The sequence below is a fragment of the Azolla caroliniana genome, unplaced genomic scaffold (assembly GCF_043228905.1).
Source record: "Azolla caroliniana isolate FFs.n. ecotype wild unplaced genomic scaffold, voAzoCaro1.0.p SCAF_21, whole genome shotgun sequence".
Classification (NCBI taxonomy): Eukaryota; Viridiplantae; Streptophyta; class Polypodiopsida; order Salviniales; family Salviniaceae; genus Azolla; species Azolla caroliniana.
This window is the reverse complement of record NW_028230456.1, coordinates 3,023,652-3,044,419: the sequence shown is the minus strand read 5'-3', so window position 1 is coordinate 3,044,419 and position 20,768 is coordinate 3,023,652. Positions and strand designations below refer to the sequence as shown.

Below are 20,768 nucleotides of genomic sequence, written 5' to 3'. Positions count from 1 at the left end.
TGAAACATTTTTAACTTTATTAGACAGTAAAGGGAAAATGTGGGACTAAAGAAGAAGCAAATGGAAGACATAAAACCAAGAGAGAGTGAAAGAGGTTCAAGCTTTCATTTCTCTGGATACTCTGTTCCTGTCATCTGCTCCTTAGAAGGACCTCGTTTTGTAGGTTTCCATGTCTAGGTGGGGCAAGTCTCGACCCAAGGACAAATTCATTGATGATGGATCTGATGACCAAGCGGAGAAACCTGCAAGGAAAGTGGCTAGAACAGAGAAAGATGATGTGGATGGTATCACTGTCTGTGAGGTATGTCATGGTCCACTTACTCCAGAACAAACAGAGATATAGCATAAGTGGCTCACTTTGGCTTTTATCATACATAATCATTCAAGGGCTACACATATGGGTATTCTTACGCCATCTACATCATCCGCATGTGTATTTACAAGTAAATTAACAAGCAGATGTATTTGTATGTGTTTGCACTGTGTGTGTGTGTGTGTGTGTGTGTGTGTGTGTGTGTGTGTGTGTGTGTGTGTGTGTGTGTGTATAGGCACACATTTACATGTAATGTATAAACACAGACAAGGAGGGGAGGCGTAATGCCATTGTAAAGACTCCTCTTGGGAAGAGAAACCAAGTTCAGCTGATCCCAGACACTGAGATAGTCAGCATCTTTATCCCCATCAAAGCACCCCAGAGGTGTATGAAATAGACTGGATGTGGTTGAAGTTGGTGTCGATGGAGAATGGAACGTAGACTATGAGATATTATAAAATCTCCAAATTGAGAGAATGTACAATGAAAATTTTCAAAAAGACCCATAGAGTTATGCAAACAAGAGTCTAGCACACATGAAATTTAGTACTATAGGAAGCATATACATTGTAGGATGTGCGTATCCATCGTTATCGATGTGAATATCAATTCAGGATATATGTTGTAGTATAATTTGGCCTCACTCATATATTTGTCATTCTCTTGGTAATAGAAATTATTTGGCTTCTCTCATATAATAATCTCTCTGCATGGAGTATGATCATGGTAGGTAATGGAGATATATATCATTCTTCTATATTGGTTTCTCATATATGGAAACGTTTCATCCAGACTTTGGATGTCAGATGTGGTTTCTGTCTTGCCATCTATGAGATAATTGGTTAAAACTTTCCTGTTTTAGTTCTGAGTGCATTGAAACCAAAATGTAATATGGATAGTAAACCATAGGTTTTATAATTGTGATCCATATGACCTTAGCATCTGGCATCTTGGCATACATGGACTGAAGTATTCTCTTGTTTGTTCTACCAGCTGTCAAATAATCGCAAGGTCTCAGTCCGGAATTTCAAAGGCAAGATTTATGTGGACATAAGAGAATTCTATACAAAAGATGGGAAGGACATGCCAGGGAAGAAAGGTTTTGTCTTTTGATGAACATTTTTCTTGTTTATACACATGTTTGGAAGATATGCTTATCTTGTTACTGACTGATGTATATAACATCAATACTGACATCAGGAATTTCGCTCGCATTGGATCAGGTATACATATAGAAATCAATATAACAATCTTTTAATTAGAAAAAAGTTTCTTTTAAATTTGGCATTTCTTTTACATTTGGTAGTGGGAGACGCTACGGGACAACATCGAAACAATAGATCGGGCCGTGCAAGAAAGTGGATGACTTCAGTTTTACTTAGTCAATTAGTTACATAACTCAAAACCTTTTTGCTTTTCTGGGATCAACTTTTCACGTTCTTCATTTTCTGCTATCGTCATCTGCACAAAAATCTTAACAAAATGTATATATGAAGATTTGCATCGAAGAAGAGGTAACAGAAAAGTTCTAGATGTATAAAAACTCGTAATTCATGCTAGATGTCTTTTCTGGTGGATACAATGTTTTGCATATTTACAATCACACAAGCTTGTTCATACTAATTATACAATTGTCACTTGATGTTAAAAACTTTGCGCACACATATTGGACCAATCTCTAATGGTGGCCTTAAAGGCTTAATGGTGCTAAAGCCAAATGTGTATGTGAGATTAATGAAGTTCATAATCAAAATGTGGAAAGCTTCATCATTATTATGAGGGTCTGTAAAATGGAGCATAGCTTGACAAGCTTGGCCATTAATGAAAGACATTCTAAATATTAGTAAGTGTATGTGTGTGATTACCATTTATAATTCCTATATCTTAGAAAGAATATTGTTCACGTGTTACCCGAGTGTCACAGATTTAGAGCGGTCTTATGAAAATCAGATATATCCCCACACCACCCCTGAAGGATTGATTTGGCAGCGGAGAGCTCAACAAAGAGTATGTGTTGTGCAGGCTTTTTCAACCATGTCATTATGAAAACCAGATATATGAATATTTTGTGGTGGTGCACGCATTAGAAGTGTGTTATTTGATTTTTTATCAGCTCATTACTGTGCTAAATTCATTGGCTGGCAATGGCCATCTAATATTTAGGGGTATCTTTTAAGTGCCTAGATTGTACAAGTACACTGTAGTATCAAGCCTAAATGTATAAATCAACAATAACACCAAGGTGACCGTCTATGTAATTGTTATTGTAATTGTCTATATTTTCCATGTTAACAAATAAACACACCACATTTGCTACCATGTCGAAACTTAGCAACACCTATTTCATTGGAAGCACTGCCACGTTATACATGATCTCAATGGACATCTTGGCTTTCTAAAATTACTGGTCTAAATGTATATAACATGGCATACTAGCATTTAGGATGGTACGCAGCCTCATTTTGAACATTGTAGGTAGTCTTGACCCCACTGATTTTCTAGTGGGGTATCCTCAAAAATGTAACTCACACAAATCAAGAGCCACAAATTATAAGAGTTGCCATAGAAGTGTCACTCAAACAAATGTGCTAGAGATTAACTCCCATGTGTCCAAGCATGGTTATGGTTTCCGCCATATTTTGGATACAATATGACAACCAACAATAGGGTCACAATCACTACCAACTCACAAATCAATAGTGGGAATGGATGAAAAGTTCGATTGACTATGTAATTGCATCTATAAAATGAAACATCTCCGTGTTTGAGAGCACCACCACTACAACAACACACCTAACATTCATGTTTGTGCATTGGATTGAAGATTCATCTATAAGAATACCATGTATCTATGATATACGCAATCTATACAACATATTTGACCCAACGATTCTTCTTCGGATGGATGGATGGATGTATGGATGGCATGGCATGGCATGGCACGAGACATTCATTCGAGGGCTAGCAGAAATGTGGAGCGGAACCACGAGAGTGGGAGCCAAGACATTGTGAGTAGGCAATGCAAAATATGTGTGTGCCTTGCGCAAGAGGTTTCCCATTAGAGAAAGATAGTGAGTGTGTTCTTAATTTGGACCAAGAGACGCACCTCTTAAGGGATGAGGCCACCACTCTTCTTCATCTTCTTCATTCTTCTTTCTCTCGTTTTAGGGTTTTGTTGACGCAGACGCAGACACAGACACAGATAGACGCAGACGCAGACGCAGACGCAGACTGAGTATGGAACCCAACGCTGCCATTCCTTCTCCCCCCCCGCCCGCCCGTGTATTGGAGTATCTCACGACCTTAGGCTTCGATACCAAGTCCGAATCGGTGAGCTTCAGTAAGCCCGGTGGCTACCCTGTCTACCATCACTCGGCCTGGCCTCGCAGCGAAGGGAGGTTCGAGGATAGTTACCCTCATCACCAGCAGCCATGGAATCATGCCGTCGTGGAGGAGAAGAAGAGATATGACGGTGCATTCAATCCTCTGTGGGTATCTGCCGTCCGTCGTGTCGCCTGCACGGCTGTATGGAGCCGTCTCCGTGCCTCCTCCACCAACAATGGCAGCGACCTTGAATTGGCAGCACAATCCTAAAGTCTGCCTGCCTAGGCGCCTACAAACGATCAAAACCGTTAATATCAAACACTGAACCCTAAAACCAAAAAATTAGAAACTTAAAATGGCGCATTTAACCCTAAATTGACACCTTTAAAACCCTAACTCTTGATTTAGCAGTCAAATTTGCACATTGCACTCCTTTCCCAACCGAAAAGTAGTAACTGTGCATTTCAACATCTAAACCCTAAATGTAGCAGGGAACACGAGGAATGTGCACATTTTACTTGTCTTTTCCATGCATGATAGGATGGATGGATGCATATACCTGCAGTTGTATCAGGTAATTCACGATACTGTAAATCTCGTCTAAGAAAGGTGAGCACATGTATGCATGCATTGTTTTCACATAGAGAGCTTTTACTTAAAAGATTTCAGCAGGAATCAGATTCAAGGTGATATGTTGATACAGTTAACACAGGTCATTCTAGGGCTCCTCATAGATGATAATCCATCTATTCTAATTCGATTCAGTGTAGTAAAACATTCTTTAATCCCACAACCCTGTTCATTCAGATTAGATGAATTATTGCTCCTAGCATGAATGAATATGCTTCTGGTGTTTACCGCCAAGGTCAAACATTAATGAGCAATGCAAGGTTGCAAATATTTGATGGTTGTGATGTTGTGAAGGGAAGCACATGTCTTCATTCTAGCTGTCCTAGAGGAAGTTTTACAAAAATAATCTCAAATAGTAGTATTGGCGAAATATGGTCAATTGTAGATGTATATATACAGTCCTGATTTGTATGCATTCGGTATATAGACCAGTTGTAAGCATTGAGCTGCTCCATTTCTCCTTCCATTCAATGGCACTAAGTGAATGTCTGTCTCCTAAGACAGTTTATGTTTTCAACTATGTGTAACTGATACATCAAATGATCAAAGCATGTAATTGAAAACATGCTTTGATTGATGATTGGACTGTTACTTGTATCCTTTGTTTAAAGCTTCATTTCATAATAGAAGTTTGTTCAAAATTCCAGGATGCTGTACTCTTTGATGACTGTACAAGTTAACTCTTGATTTGTTTACTACATTACTGTGTACTTATCATTACTTGAACACTTATCTAAAAAAAGTCACATGCGTTGTTTCCTACAACTACAACTGGTTTTTTAAAGAAACCTGCAGTCAAAAAATGTACTTTTATGTCAGATTCCGAAGACTTTTCTTGTCTTTCTGCCATGCTGTGGTAGTAACCTAAACTTATCAATATTAACCAATACACAAATTTGAAGATTCAGAAATTCAGATGATTCGGTAACTCAAGGAAACAAATGTCTTGAAACCAACAAGAGCCAAACAAGCAAAGACAAATCAGAATGTAAACAAGGTACACGGTTGTCTAGAATGCCAAAAAATACATTATATCTTGTTAACATATCATGTACGAGAGAACCTTGCCCACAAACTAACATGACATATATCGGAAATATATTTACATATCATTCAATTCTACCAAAACCATTAGCCCTTCAATTTCAAAATCATCTGATAATTCACAGAATTGTACAATTCTCCGATGTCTTCTTCCAGTTCGCCGAATTGTTGCAATTCTTTGACTTCTCTTCATAGAATTGAGCAACTCTTGGATTTCTTCTTCGCCTTGCGTTGCTTCGGAGGTTGTAACACAACTCTAACAGCTGAATCAAACACTGCTTTTACATTCTGAAACACACAGAACACCAATTACGATTGCCAATATATTCTTCTTAGGCAATGACAACCAACTGTAGAGATTTATATTAGCTAGCACACAAGACTGAAGTTATTGTTCTTAAAAAATGATAACTACCTGGAGAGAAGGTCGTTATTAAGAATAAAAGATTGGTAATATTGTTTACCTGTTGAGTTTTGGAACTGCATTCCACATATGCAGAGGCACCAATCAGCCGGCACAACTCTTCACCCTGTTCATTAGAAAGTTATATGAAACTCATACAAGCATTGCAATGAGGAATTCTTATCCAATCCTGCCATTATCTGATCAATATATCATGACATAAGCCATTTGTTTGTCTTCCAATTACAATCTAACAGACTTACCTGAGCTGTAGTAATAGGTACAGCACCTGCATGACTGGTTAAAAATTGCTTGTCATCTCGGAGATCTACAAGATATATGATGCCAACAAGATAATCATGAGATTTGAATTGCAACTAAACAAGCTTTTCCAAAAATCAATTCTGCAGAAAAGACGTACCCAATTTTGTGCCAACTAATATAATGGGCACGTTAGGAGCATAATGCCTTAGTTCTGGTATCCACTGTAAGAGATAAAAACAAAACGACAATAGAACTTAGATATGTCTTCTATACAAATTTAAACACACAAGCATATGTACTTTTATACACTTTTTACGCCAGAAATCAGTTTACTGATGTGATATATACATTTAGACTCCTGCATACTTGTCTATATACGCTGACATTAAAAGAGACAACATATGTAGTCAAAAATCCATACTGTGGTACATTAACCCAGTATATATTTATATATTGTACTGCAACACATCACGACACCACTGGGATGCATAAATTTAAAAAGATCAAAAAGTAAAGAGCATCATAAACATACATAGGTAGTTTACTGCTGTCATAGATACATTTAGAATCCTCCCTACTTGCCTATGTGCACTGACATTAAAAGAGACAACAATTGTGCACAGGATCCATGCTGTGCATACATTAACACACTATATATTTATATATATTACATGGGGCAACATATCACAAAACTAATGTGATGCATATATTTAAAAAGATAGAAAACTAGGGAATTCCATAAACATACATGAGTATATCCAACAATTATATACCACGCAGATTAAAATATCCATTGAATGCATACCTTTTTTGAGATATTTTCGTAGCTTGCTTTGCTAATCAGAGAGAATGCTAACAGAAAGACATCAGCTCCACGATAACTGAGTGGTCTAAGTCTATTATAGTCTTCTTGACCTGAAACAGTTAGAATGGAACATTTAAACACGGGAGAGATGTCCCGAACAAAATTTCCATATATTAATAAAATATTACTTCGTAGAAAGTTGCACGTATAAAAATTGGAAATGATTTTCCTATTTTTAAGAAGAGTATAATACATCATTTCTGAGTTTACGCTTCATAGAAAAATAAAACAAACCTGCAGTATCCCAAAGGCCAAGATTGATTGAGGTTCCATCCATAGCAACCACATTGGCACTGAAGTTATCGAACACAGTGGGCACATAATCCTGGTAAACGGAAATTAAAACAAATAGAAAGATTTACAATGTTTCAGATAAGTTTAACTAAAAGAGAAGGTACAACAAGGGAAACAAGAGCAACCTTGCTATCAATAACAAAAAGTGCTAGCCAAACAGAACACAACAAAAATATATAGAATTTATAAATAGGTTTATTAAAAAATGCAGCCTATCCTAACTATTCCTATTCTCTCAAAACTATAATGGAAAGTAAGCTGATAAGTATCAAGAACTAAACCCCATTTGAAAAGATAAAGAATCGACACAAACATGTGCGAAAAGATAGAAAAAAATATAAGTCTAAATGTCAGATACCGTAAGAAAATATACGACTGATATAAGCATACAATTATCATAGAAAAAGGTGTTTGTGAGGAAATATTACGGAAGGGAAGGTATTGCTGGTGTAAGAGATGAGCATACAAGTCTTTCCAACAGCTCCATCTCCCACAGTAACACATTTGATGAATCGTGGAGATGTCATGTGTCTTTAAGCAAGTCAATTATATTTACAGCCTGTGCAACATTAGCAAAATTACATTAGATCGAAACATGATAGAAATACTTAATAGTGATGCTAACTCATGATAGAATATTGATATACAAAAGGAAAATATACATCGATATGGAGAAAAAAGGGCCTGAAAATGAATAATAGCTGGTTCCTATAGACCTAACACAGTAGGAGAGGAATAAAACACTAAGCATAGTGAGTAGCAAAAAAACTTAAGAATTTCTTCTTAAAGAGGAGAATGATGAGCAGGAAAAGAAGCGGAAAGATATGCATGCTAACCGAATCAAAAAAGCAACCCAGGGACGGCCAAAAGTACATAATTTCCCCATAAACAGACTAGCAAAAATCGAAACCACTGATTTCCTGGACACAAACGAGGGGAAAGATTTTAACGGTTGCATTTAACCAAAAATTAGAAACAATTATAAACACATCTAGGATAGAAGAAACATGGTAATAATGTCTGCAGAAACGAGGAGTTGAAGAGTAGGAAAATGAAAACTTCTGGCTAAGAAAAGAAAGAATAATATACAGACAGAAATCTACAGAAAAGATAGGAAAAGATCATGACCAGTGCGAGGAAAAAGATGAACATCTTACCTTCACGAGGATTTTCTATTTGAACAGAAGGAGATATCAGGCGAAGATTGTGAACAAAACAATCTTCATAACTGCGAGGGGGAGGTCATTGAGGAGAGTCTCCTGGTTTTGCCGAAGTCATCATGAAGAAATACCAGAGGGGAATTTCCATCATTCTCAGAATTGAGAACAAGGATTGAACACAAGCGATGAGTATGCAGACGACTTAGGCAGCAAAGAAGAAGCTGCGAAACGAAACGGCCCGCAACCTGCAGATAATGTGACGGAGAGAGAGAGAGGCCTAAAATTGGAAAATCCGACGATTACAAAGGAAAAACAAAACTTTAAATCTGCAGATAATGCAGAGTGGATAGAGAGCGAGATAGAGAACTAGGGCCCTACTTTTGCAGGGAATGCCAGAGAAGACACTGTAAAAATTCAAATCTGCCGAAACGCAGAGCGAAAGGGAGAGAATATAAATTCAAATCTGTCGCAAAGGCACGGAGAGACTGACTGACTACTGACAGAGATAATATGGAAATTTAAACCAGCAGGAAAACAGAGAGAGAGAGAGAGAAGGAGGGGGCGACTGAAACCCTAAATCTGAAGGGAGAGAAGTGAAACCCTAAATCGCAGGAGTCGTGGGTGTGAGGTAAAACCCTAGATCTTTGGACAGACGACAGACTCAGACACACGCAGAGAGAGAGAAAGAGAAAGAAAGACTGAGTGTGTGTGTGTGTATGAGAGAGAGAGAGAGACTTGGGCCGCAGGTTTTCCCGCCCAAATTCAAAAATTGAAAGAAGTTCTCGAAAAGGCTTTTATTTGAAAACGACAGCGGAAGGAAGGAAAAGGGGGGGGGGGGGGGGGGGGAAGGGGGTCAAAAACATAAATAAATGAAAACAAAGAAGAAGAAGAAGAAGAGAAAGAAAGAAGGAAAGGAAAGGAAGGAAGGAAAAGATATATCAAATCTTATCTGATCAATTCCTCTACAATGTTTCTATTTTCCTCAGATCGCACTTTCATATTGGTTATATTGTGTAATATCTCGACTCGATGGCTCAAGCTTATATGTATTTTATTTTTTTTAAAGGCTTGTTTCACCGTAATACACTTTGTTGTCACCATTGTGTACACATATTGTATGTTATATTGTAACAAGGTAAGTCTTTTTTTATAGAGAAATAAACCTTCCGCGTTCAACGATGTCAGGACATGTCCCATTTTGCAAATTATGATTTGTATGAGAGAAACGTTGTTTTGCTCGGAGATCATATTCAATCATTGTGAAAACGAGGGAGATTCGCATCCACGTTGTTATTAGATTGGAAATAACCCACGTCAAGAAATCCTAAACATTGTATGGGTTTCTTTGTGTTAAAATGGAATGAGACCAAGTTATGTATACACACAGAGTTTGCTCGAGAAACTCCAACCAGGTCGATTAATAACATATGTGTTTCTCCTTTTTGGGGAACCCGTTACCCAATTTCCTAAAGATATCTATCATATGCTAAACAAGCAAAGTACAACCCTTCAAGTACATAATTTAGCATCACCATAAGCATCCTCAAGTAACTCGACTCTGACCCTTGTGAAGTGGAAAGGCTTGTGCATAAACAAAAAAACAATAAGTATATGCAAATTACAAAGAAATCATGGATTGCATCTTGAAATCTTGGGAGTAAGTTTTGAAGTACAAAAATCATTAAAAATATTTGATTTGTCATTCCTCAAAACAAATTATTTCGTATCATATGAAGAACCCATCCACTTAGAACAATGCACAAATGGCCTCTATAATAATAATGACCATGCTTTCAATACATGGGTTATATATAACCTACTATGATAAAGGCAAATGGAAGATATGTTGAACATAAAACTCATTGAGGACCAAGCATCGACTTCTAAAACTATGTTGAATCTCGTGTCTTTATCTCGTAATTTGATATCTCAACAATAGCTTATGGTAATACTAAAGTCAAATTTGTGTGTATTTCAATGCAATCTCCTAGTTATTAACACAGTTTCCTTTTGGATATTTTGTTATATAAGTCTTGCACTTGAGAACTAAATACACAACACAAACACATTCACATCAAGCTTAAATGTGTAAGGCATGTTCGGCTTCACATGCAACATTTAGTATAATTACTTTTGTTGTACACAACACTACATTTAAGCGAGGAAAGGTTTATTCCATGATTTGTTGAAGAGAACTTTATGAAAAGAATGCAAGCATCTCTTACTACCATTACATTGCCTAATAATTATCTCGATATGTTCTCACTTTTCTTCCGTGACTTGATATGGGCGGCATCATTTCTCACACGAATTTTTACTTTATTGCCATGTATGGTTAGAGTCTAACTAATTACTCAAGCAAAACATAATGAATTATAGACCAAAGAAAGGAAGGGGGATGGCAAACCATCCGACCACCCCCTAACAATAGCTTGAGACGAACCCAAACCTCCTCGATGTCCCATACCATTGAGGGTTTATGTGAGTCATACCTTGGCTTCTGTGAGGATTGCACGTGCTTCACTAACAAGTGACATAGCCAATTTGTCATATTCTCAACATAAGACAAGCCTCCTTTATAAGAAAGCATCTAGCCTTCTTATACATATATGCAACCCTAGTATGATCACACTTGACTACTTTATGTGCGGTGGTCAAGTGATAACACACTTAATGATTATCCCACTTTGTAGAATTGAATATTACAATTAATATCCTTGTTCTTTTTAGAACTAACCCGCACATAGTCATCATAAGATTAGGGAAAGTTGCAGAAAACCCATCTCATCAAAGCTATGTTTATTCACGTGTGACGTAATATGTACACTCGTTAAAAAGTTCAACCAACTTTTGGACACCCATTTCAAGGATAACAAAATCTTGGTCCCATTGATTGTAGCATATATTAATTGCCAATTACATTACTTTTCTATTGCATTTTAAAAACAACGGCACATTTCTCCATATCAGATTATTACTTGCCAAATGAACAGCAACAGGGCACTAATAAGCCACGACATTGCACAAATTGCCACATTATCCGTTATCATGAATAACTAGCATAATGTTCGAAACTTTCCATCCATAATGAGGCAAAACCATTCCATCTTTTGTACATTGTAAATAAACACTTACAAATATATGAAAGCATTTGTTTGTTCGTGATGTGGCAATGGGTAGCCAATCCAACAATTTTCTCACAATCACTTCTTGGCCATGTCAATCTTTTGAACATGATTCTGCAAGTTTGTGTCAATGACACGGTGATAAAATGTTCCCACCATAAGTGCCAAACCCCATTCCCACAAACTCTCTCATGCAGCATCCTCCCACCGTCCTTGGACTATAGAAGACCGTTAGTCTTTCCCCTGAGAAGGATCGCTTTAGGCTCCACATTTTTAGAGTTAATCAAAGCCACGAAGCTTTGTATTAGGCCCAACTCTTGTACATATGATACCTCATGTATTTCTTCCTGAGTAAAGTGGCAAACCCCATTTATGGAGTGTTAAGACAGAGCTATGAAAGCAAAATTGATTGAGCTAGGAACAAACCAATAAGAGTAGTTTACAATAAAGAAAGTGCATTAGATAGATTCTTAAAATTGAGGATTAGATGACCAACCTTTAAGGAAGAATACCAATAAACAACACAATGACTAGGAAAACCCTTGGAATTATATAGACGGTAGAGAATGTCAAAGTAAGCTATGGCTTATGAATGGTAGTATGAAGAAATAACAATCAATCAATTTACACTCAGTTGGCTTTGATTCGAGAACTAGATTATGTATGCCTCATGGATAGCAACTATATTTGCCATCTAAACACTTCTCACAATTTATTGGCTGATTGCTTTGTGACAATATGATATTTATTTTCCACGAAAAACTTTACAAAATATCCAAGCAATTTTATGTGCATGTGCCATGGGATGGGCACAATCGATGAGTACGAGCACCAATCCACTATAATAGGCAGGGAATACCCCTAAAGCACAACATTAAAGACATGAATATTTATGTTTGATTGGACATTCATTATTTCAATGTTCACACACATGTAAGACCACCCACATTTTTAGTTATATGCTAATTCAATAAGGTTTGACTTCTACCTCCGCATCGAGTACTCATTACTAGATGGTGTGGGTACTTACATTAATATAGCATTGAGAATATCCATGTACAAATGTGTATATAGAAGGCCGCCCTTAGTTTGAGAGAGGGTTACACGAATTGCTTATGACTATTACTTATTTCTTTGCATCACATTAGGGGGTAAAGAAGATCTGATGTAACAAATTTTTTAAAAGAAAAAAAAAACACTACATTGTTTGAAGAAATGCCCAAAGATTGTACACAAAATAACGTACATACATGTAGTTACCCTTGTTTTTAAATGAAGGTTAAGTTCTTAATATTGGGTTAAATAGATACTTTGGTGTATAAATGGCTATTGTATGTCTCGCATAGACAGAATATACATAAGCTCGGAATTGGAAAATATGGCAACAATGTTGAAATCATCGCAGGTTCAGCTTACTTTGATCACATGCTGGTTTCGATTACGTTGGTCACTCAGAGGCTGAACAAAAGGGACTGCAACTTAAGGATTAGTAATAAGCTTTTTGAGGATGTGGAGGTGAGAAGTAAGATAAGGAGTATATGGGAAAATAATCTAGCTGGTTGTGGTGCTTTGGATAATCTTAAAGGAAAGATTATTGAAACTTCAAAGTATTTGCATGAAGAGACTAAAAATAGATTGGAGAGATCTCAGGAAAGAGAGGTGAGACTAAGAAGATCGATAGCGGCTGCCCAAAGAATGCTCCAGAAAAATCCCAAGTGTCTTTGGTCAAGATCAAGTTTGGAGGCTGCCAAAGAAACACTACAGCGGCTGATTGTGTCAAGAAATAAGATGGTATTCAGGAGTTCAGCAGCTTGGTGGAGCAGGAATGGGGACAAGGTGAACCAACAATTTTTTAAGTTTAAAAAACCGTGCACAATTGGTAACTTCATTCCTAAACTGACCAAGGAGGATGGTTCACTGTCAGAAGATGTATCGGAGATCATGGAGGCAGTCACATCTCACTATAATGGGCTACTATCAAATAATTATAGTCTTCGAGACCAGCCCTCACTGGCAGAATTTGCAATTGCCCTGGCTAAGAAAACCAATCAACATATTGCATGCCTCATGCTTGACTTTGAGAAGGCATATGATAGAGTACAATGGCCTTTTTTAGACAAAGTCATGGAGCGGTTGGGACTACCCTCAAAATGGAGAGCAGCTGTGTTGGCGCTTTACAAAGGAAGCTTGAGTAGGGTGTTGGTACTAGAGCAACGGGGCCCATCAATTCCATTATGTAAGTCTTCAGACAGGGGTGCCCATTGGCCCCCTACCTTTATTTATTTATCTCAGAGGCATTCTCTTTCTTTAAAAATAGACCGGATGCAGGAATTCGAGGTTTGGTTGTCCCACATGCTTGTAAGGACTTGTTGGACTCCATGTATGCAGATGACACCATGCTCTATCTGCAAGGCAATGATGCTAATTTACAGTAGGCTGAAAATCGAATTGAGTTGTTCTGTAAAGTATCAAGTGGGAAAATTAATTGGAACAAAAGTAGAGGGTTTTGGGTAAGTCCAAACTCTTGGCCGAATTGGCAACCTAATGCTGATTTTCAATGGGTTCCTAATGGAAGGGTTGTTAAGTATTTTGGCTTTTTGGTGGGAATAGAGATTCAGAAAAATTAGCAACTTGAGCAAGTGAAAGACAAAATCAGAAAAAAGCTTCGGTTATGGGCATCAGTAAAGCTTTCCCTTGCAGGTAGAGTGGTTGTGGTAAACCATATTTTGTTGGCCACCATGTGGCACTCGTTGGCATGCTGGATGTTAGATAAAGAGTGCATAAAAAATATTAAGGCAATAGTGAGAGGGTTCCTTTGGTCGGGTAGAGACCATGAGACTGCTTCAGCTAAAGTGGCCTGGAGTTGTTTGATCAAGGCAAAAAGTCAAGGTGGACTTGGGATGGTGGATCCAGGTCACCAAAGTAAGGCTTTACTTGGTAAGCTCTTGGTGCGAAGTCTCCAACCTGGACCATAATTGTGGAAATTGCTTCTTAGAGACAGAGCTAAACTCTGGAGTCCGAGGAATGGCGGCCCTTGGAAGGCAAAGATGTGGTGGTTGTTCAGTCCAGGCCTAACGTTAAAAGAACCTACTAGCATGGAGGATAGGGTGGCCCGCACCATAATGAGGGCCTGGTCAAGTTTAAGAGAGGGGATGGTCTTAATGCAGTCAAAAACAATGGAGGAACAACTCCGTCAACCTCTGTTTTGGAACCCCAGGATTCGAAGTGATGATGGTATGATGCTTGGTCAGAAAAAATACTTGCCGTGGGGAAAAATGGTAGGGTACAATGTTAGTTCAGTAAGAGACTGGGAGGAGTTCAAAAGGAGAAGAAGGGAGGGTCTGGTTGGAAGTCCTAGATTTACCGGCAGGCTGGAAAAGGTTACCCACTTGATAGATAAGGCTGTTGATGGTCTAGCTAGGCTGAATGAAGAAGAGGGGGTCTGGTTTGGGTGGTTTGTAGGTGAGGGCGATGCACAAATTATCCGAGGCAGGTGCCCATCTAATGAGTATCGTTTGTGGGGCAACCTAAGTGCTTTGGTAGACAATGGCCAATGGTTGGCAGTGCGAGTGGCAATGATGGAAGGTAAGAAGTGGCAAGTAAACCCGGACCCAGGGAAGCTGGAATCTGATCGTAAACTCTGGATAGTTGACAACAAGCCCAAATGTGATCTGGATTGGATCCACTAGAGGTGTGGTGGCAGAAACTGGGAACGGACAAACTTGAACGGTTTTTCGAGTACACTACCAAGCTAGGAAGGCAAATCATTGGCTCTAAATTGATGGGTGTTGGCCTAACTCGCAATAGTTGGAAGGATAAAGGCATTTCTGATGACTGGTTGAAGTCATTTTGGAGGAGGCTATGGGCGTTTGATATGCCAAAAAAATTAAAGCTTTGGTTGTGGCTTCTTAGTCACAAAGCGGTGCCGGTGGGGGAGTGGCTTAGGTGTCGTGGTGGTGAGGCTGGATGCAAAAGTTGTGGACACCCTTTGGAATCAATTCCTCATTGTTTTTGGAACTGCAGCGAGGTTATTAACATTTGGGGTAGAAGTCTCATGATAGTGGCAGCATGCAGAGTGAATGGGAGAGTTGTATGGGGGTTCGTACAAGGGCTGAAGTTAACAGGGGAAGGCTGGGCTGAACAGTTAAACCCCCACGGACATGGTTTTATAGTGCAGGATGGCAAGGTGTTTCAACGGGCTAGAGTTCGACATGGCACTAACTCAGAATTTTTTGAAGAGATGTGGATGATGGTGTCTTGTTTATCGGTCTGGCACATTTGGACCAACCGTTGTAAATTTGTTTTTCAACAACAAAAGATCCCTAGCGGTGAGGTATTATTAAATATCTGGTTTGAGTTGGTATCTTGGCTGCGGGGACGATACGACTCAATCAACGGGGAATCTGATGCAGCTGAAAGATCTCGATCAAAGATCTTGCTGAAATGGGGTAATTCTCCTATGGTGGGCAGATCCTCATCAGGGCCTCAATGGAACTACCAAGCACCCCGATGGTTGTTTCCGGTTTCCAACAGCGTCTAGGTGCTGTAAATCTGTATAGATATGGTACAAATTATTAGGTTATTGGAGTTGTTTGGATACATTTGTTGGAAAATGAGGTGGGGACTATGTCCACTTTGGTGGGAAGGCCAGAGTGAGGGCTGGTGAGAAGAACTTTCGGTGTTCTATGATGTAATTTTGTTTGCTAACTAATGCGAAGTAGTGTTTTTTTAGAAAGAAAAAAAAAAGATACTTTGGTGTAGAGTAAAACCACTCCACATTGTCCAAAAACTTTTTCTTTTTTTTTTCTTTTTCAAAAGAACATATCCTTCCATTAGTTTTTAGAAAAGTCATAACAACAACATACAAAATATTTTTCCCAACTCATCTTTATAAGATGATGGTTTGAGGAAAGCAATCTATGTACTCCAAAGTAGAGAAAACTAGTCAACTAATCTGAAAGTTATTTTGTAGACACATTCCAAGCTATTCTGTAGACACATTCCAAGCTACTTGCAGTTCCGTATATCTTAAATAACTTGCATCTCCCAAGTCAAACTCAAATAGACCCATGAGGGGAGACTTCAATGCTACTACATCTGTAGCAGGAACCTTGTGGATCTTCCCTTTGTTAAAAACATAGCTCCCATCAACGACTTTAAACATAGGAGGCTTGTCACTGCCTCTAAATTTGGACCACATCTGTGTAAGATTGAGAGATGTTGACTCTCCACCATAATAATCATTCCTAATCATGATCATTGTCCTTGGCAAACCCTATGCAAGACACCAGAAAATCTGGTTGGTCTTAACATATGGAGAAAAAAATATTGCAATTTGGCTCTGTAATGAACTGTATGTCTCCCATAAAGAGAGATGGCAAAAAGAAATACTCATCAGTTGCACCACATTGTCCAAAAACTTCCTATCAAATACATATACCTTTGTCCCATATGGCATGAAACTCCAAATGTTGTGATTCTACTAGTTCAGTGTCACCTTTTACATTATCTAAGGAACCTCCTTTATGCCAAATATAATAAGGTTTGCTTCTATACAGTAAAAATTAAACGTAAAAGAGCACGGCACATGTAAATATGTACCATGGCTGTAAACTTAATATATCTCGGTGCCAACCAAATATAAGCATCAAATCCCATGGCACTGCCCAAGGATATGTTCTTGCTTGTTTTAAAGATCCCATTACAAGGCAAGCCACTTTGCTTCAATGGTGAATCTTTAATCTAGGTTTATGCATTTGAGGTTTCCTCTATTTATTTGTTTGTTCCCTTTTATATACGTACCTTCATTGTTTTCTTTGCCTTTCATCACCTTATACCGTGGGAATATTATAATATATTCATTTGTTAAATCCATTATAGATACTTTATGTATTAGTCATGTATATTGACAAGAGTAGTTAGACACAAGAAAGATACGGTGACAAGTAATACTAGTTTATTGCTTTTAGAAACATGAGAAAGTAAAAAAGGATTTTGTGACTTCCCATCCCAATAATATTCATGATGTTCATAGTACCCATCTTAAAAAGCTAGATTATAAATATGTGATCCTACGTTGAATACTAAACATGAATAAGAGAGTTCCAACTGGTTATGACGAATGAGATCTCACATTCCTAAGATACAAACAACAATAGGTTTGCAATACTTGATTCCAAAACTCCTCGAGTCTTCCCCAAAGGTTGATTGGATGGAGGTGAAGGTTATGCTGGTGATGAGATTTTAGAAAACTCATAATGTGGTGGAATAGTGTATTACGTAGCAGTTGGTGTTCCCAATCTTCCATTTAGAGTTGAGGTGTTTGTTTGGAGGGGTATGGTTAGGGGATTAAGCTTGGGAAATGCTTAAAGGAAGTGAAACATTGCTAGTGGAACGTGGTTCATTTGTGCCTTGTCATGGAAAAATAGTACATGTCACTTTGTCATTTATCTAATGTCACAATATGTTTGGGCATATACCTTTGCAATGTTGGTTTACATAATTGGGGTTTCAAAGATCTCGTTCTAATGAGTGCTTCCTTACGATGGATTGTAGTTGATGGTAAAGTCGTTTGCTTATTTATTGTTTTCACCTTCTCATATATAAAGTAGCTTTCAATATAATGGAAAACCTTATTGTATACAACATAGGTTTCAATATAAAGAAAGGGGTCGATGGTTGTCATAGTGGCAAACCCAAAGTGTATTATTTCCCCATGGTTAGAACTTAAGACCCACTTCGACTCTTAACTATATCAATCTCTTTCATTATGTCAATCATGTCAGTCAAAGCTTTCTTAAGTACTTATTACTTAGTTGGTTTATTGTTCCTAGTTATCTTTGTGATTACTATGAGGGTGCATGTCCAACAAATATGTTATCACTATGCCTATATCACCATTCTAAATCCAGCATTGCACACTTCACTTGAGAACATATCACAACCCATTTGTGAAAGAATACACCAATGATGAGCTAGAATGTTTATAATTGAAAATGAGTTGTCAAAACTTTTGAAGCCTAGAATAACAAGTCAACAAAAACTACGAGATAAATAATAATAATAAAGCACATGAATCCCAATTCCCAACCTCGGAATTCTTCACAACTTTTTATTCCATAAAAAGTCTTTAGAATAATGATTGATTTGAGGTTTTAGAATGTTTTTCATATACCCATGCCATCATTTGGTAATTAAACTTAATACAAGGGTTAAATGACATTCGATTGTCAAGACAATTAGGTCTTATTTGCTATCCAATGTTTTGCACCATTGCGAAAAGTATTTTCATGTCGTGTATGCTCTACAATTGCCAAATACTTTAGTGTAGTAATAAAGAGAATTTCAATTGAGCCTATCAACTGTTTTATGAAATGAATAACTAAGGAGCGAAAATATGGTCATTAAGCCTTGGTGAAGGAAGTCACCCACATGCATCTATTTTGAGAATAGTTTCTCCTTACCAAGGTACCTTAAATTTCATTATTGCTTATTCTATGTTGCATTCTAATCACACAATGTCAAGTTTACCTCCTAATTGCACATTGTCACAGCACAAACATGCGTTTTTTCGTCCATACCTCCATTCATCATTGAGGTTGGAAGGAAATTTGTATGTGGACTATACAAAAGATAATAGAGTCGGTGCAATGCAAGGACACACACACACAACATGTGATGAGAACCACACAAACCATGATAGACATGGGAGGGGAGTAGTTCATCAAGAGTACAAAATAGAGTTAACCATGAGATGTGACATGACGGAAACTGAATCATCAATAAGAAAATTTTAACCCTAGTAGAAAAAAGCACAAAATGTGATAAATCAAAAATCCCTCAAATCTCAAATTTTTTGCTTCCCTTTTCTTTTCTCTATAGGCCTTCTTGTTTTTGTTTTTGGTCTAACAAAATGGGCAACATTTGGTCCTAGCAAAGATAGATAGAGTATGCCTTGGGGGAGTCGCAAGTGAAGATAGAGGTGGGATCATCGTAGGCATAAGTGTATGCACGAGGGCACGCACGTTTAAAGATTCGAGAGAAGGCGGATGCGCTACATGTGCTTGGGCTGGCATACGTCCCCGTGCAACAATACTTGGGCTTCGAGAACGCATTACACGCGCTCCTACAAGCAACCACACCACCACCATGGCGCCCATTCACTTGTAGGGAAGGCGGACAAACCTTATTCACATCGGTTTCACACCCAGCGGGGTGACAAACATAGGCATCGCGATGCTTAGACTTAGGAGGTCCGCTCCACTGCACTTCGTCTTGTTCTTGGGTGGTCATAAATTGTCCGCCCATGGGTTGCACACTCACTTGGACGTTATAGCCGTCGACCAAGCTGACGTCGTAGAAGTCTTTGGGCGGGCCGAGGGAGAATTCGGCGAGAGTGGCGGGCGGCTGGCCACCTGCGCCGGCGCATTTGGCCAGGCCTCCGCAGTCACCGGTTTCACACCTGCCCTTGCCGGTGTGGTCGAAGTGGCATCCGGTCCGGGCCCAGAAGCGGCCGTGCCAGCCCGGGGGAGCAGAGACTGTGACGGTGGTGCCGGGCCCGACAGGCCATCCGCCGCCGTTGATCAGCGTGCTGCCCAGGCTGCCCACCCACACAGTGGCGTTGCATTTGTTCACGAATCGGAAGTCTCTGCTAGAGTTGGGTGTTCCCATAGCTGCTGGCAGATAACATTTTACATTAAAACTATGATACATATTCTGGAGCAGAAAGAAGAGGAATATGGGGTTTTTTCTGGTATTTTCCTGCTGTTTCTTAATACATATATATATATGCTACACATACACACAATGCAGTTAGCAGAGCAGAGTTTTGGGGAGGGGAAGGGGGTTTAGGGTTTTACCTGAAGCCGCGAAGTAGAAGAAAAGCAACACGACGTAAAAAACAGGTTTCGTAGAGTTGCTCGACATGGCGGTTGCTGCCTTTAGATCTCCCTTCTTTCGTCGTTCTCCTGCTTCTTCTTCTTCTTCTGACTCTCACTCTCCTATCACTTTCTTCTTCCTTCTCCTCTCTTTAGCTATGGATACATTGATGTAAATATGACATATACATATACATATACATATATATATATGTATGTATATAAAGAGAGAGACGGAGGCGGAGGAGAGAGGAAATACTCTGTTCACGAGGAAGAAGCTCCTCCTGTTCTGAAGAGCGAGCTTATACTACATTCATTACATGTATACATACTGATGTGTCCTCTCTCTCTCTCTCTCTGGTTCATTCATTCCATACCCATGAGACCCATGACCCCGCCTCATTGGCCTCCCTCACCCCATACCTTGGGGTACATGTACATGTATTGTATTGTTACCACGGTAAATAGGT

The 20,768-nt window shown here is 38.7% G+C and overlaps 3 protein-coding genes across 5 annotated transcripts; 1 reads left to right on the top strand and 2 right to left on the bottom strand.

Annotated features, from left to right (window-relative positions):
- Nucleotides 1-90: 90 nt before the first annotated feature.
- On the top strand, nt 91-1,895 carry LOC147850336 (RNA polymerase II transcriptional coactivator KIWI-like). Of its 2 annotated transcripts, XM_087336168.1 has the most exons (4): nt 92-301; nt 1,307-1,412; nt 1,514-1,536; nt 1,620-1,895. In XM_087336168.1, the coding sequence occupies exons 1-4, from the start codon at nt 170-172 to the stop codon at nt 1,677-1,679; spliced, it is 321 nt and encodes a 106-aa protein (XP_087192294.1). In that variant the 5' UTR covers nt 92-169; the 3' UTR covers nt 1,680-1,895. The 2 variants fall into 2 exon arrangements, with proteins under 2 accessions (XP_087192293.1, XP_087192294.1); XM_087336167.1 differs by lacking the exon at nt 1,514-1,536 and having other exon boundaries at nt 91-301.
- A 3,385-nt stretch (nt 1,896-5,280) lies between these two features.
- On the bottom strand, nt 5,281-8,591 carry LOC147850335 (rac-like GTP-binding protein 5). Its single transcript, XM_087336542.1, has 8 exons — nt 8,295-8,591; nt 7,566-7,696; nt 7,078-7,168; nt 6,784-6,893; nt 6,136-6,199; nt 5,978-6,042; nt 5,776-5,841; nt 5,281-5,599 (listed from the first exon to the last, which is right to left on the bottom strand). Exons 2-8 carry the CDS (start codon nt 7,662-7,664, stop codon nt 5,501-5,503), a joined length of 594 nt encoding a protein of 197 aa, XP_087192668.1. The 5' UTR covers nt 7,665-7,696; nt 8,295-8,591; the 3' UTR covers nt 5,281-5,500.
- A 10,659-nt stretch (nt 8,592-19,250) lies between these two features.
- Nucleotides 19,251-20,429, bottom strand: LOC147850334 (thaumatin-like protein). 2 transcript variants are annotated; one of them, XM_087336797.1, is made up of 2 exons: nt 20,281-20,429; nt 19,251-20,097 (listed from the first exon to the last, which is right to left on the bottom strand). In XM_087336797.1, exons 1-2 carry the CDS (start codon nt 20,345-20,347, stop codon nt 19,352-19,354), a joined length of 813 nt encoding a protein of 270 aa, XP_087192923.1. In that variant the 5' UTR covers nt 20,348-20,429; the 3' UTR covers nt 19,251-19,351. The 2 variants fall into 2 exon arrangements, with proteins under 2 accessions (XP_087192923.1, XP_087192924.1); XM_087336798.1 differs by having other exon boundaries at nt 19,251-20,094.
- Nucleotides 20,430-20,768: the final 339 nt, after the last annotated feature.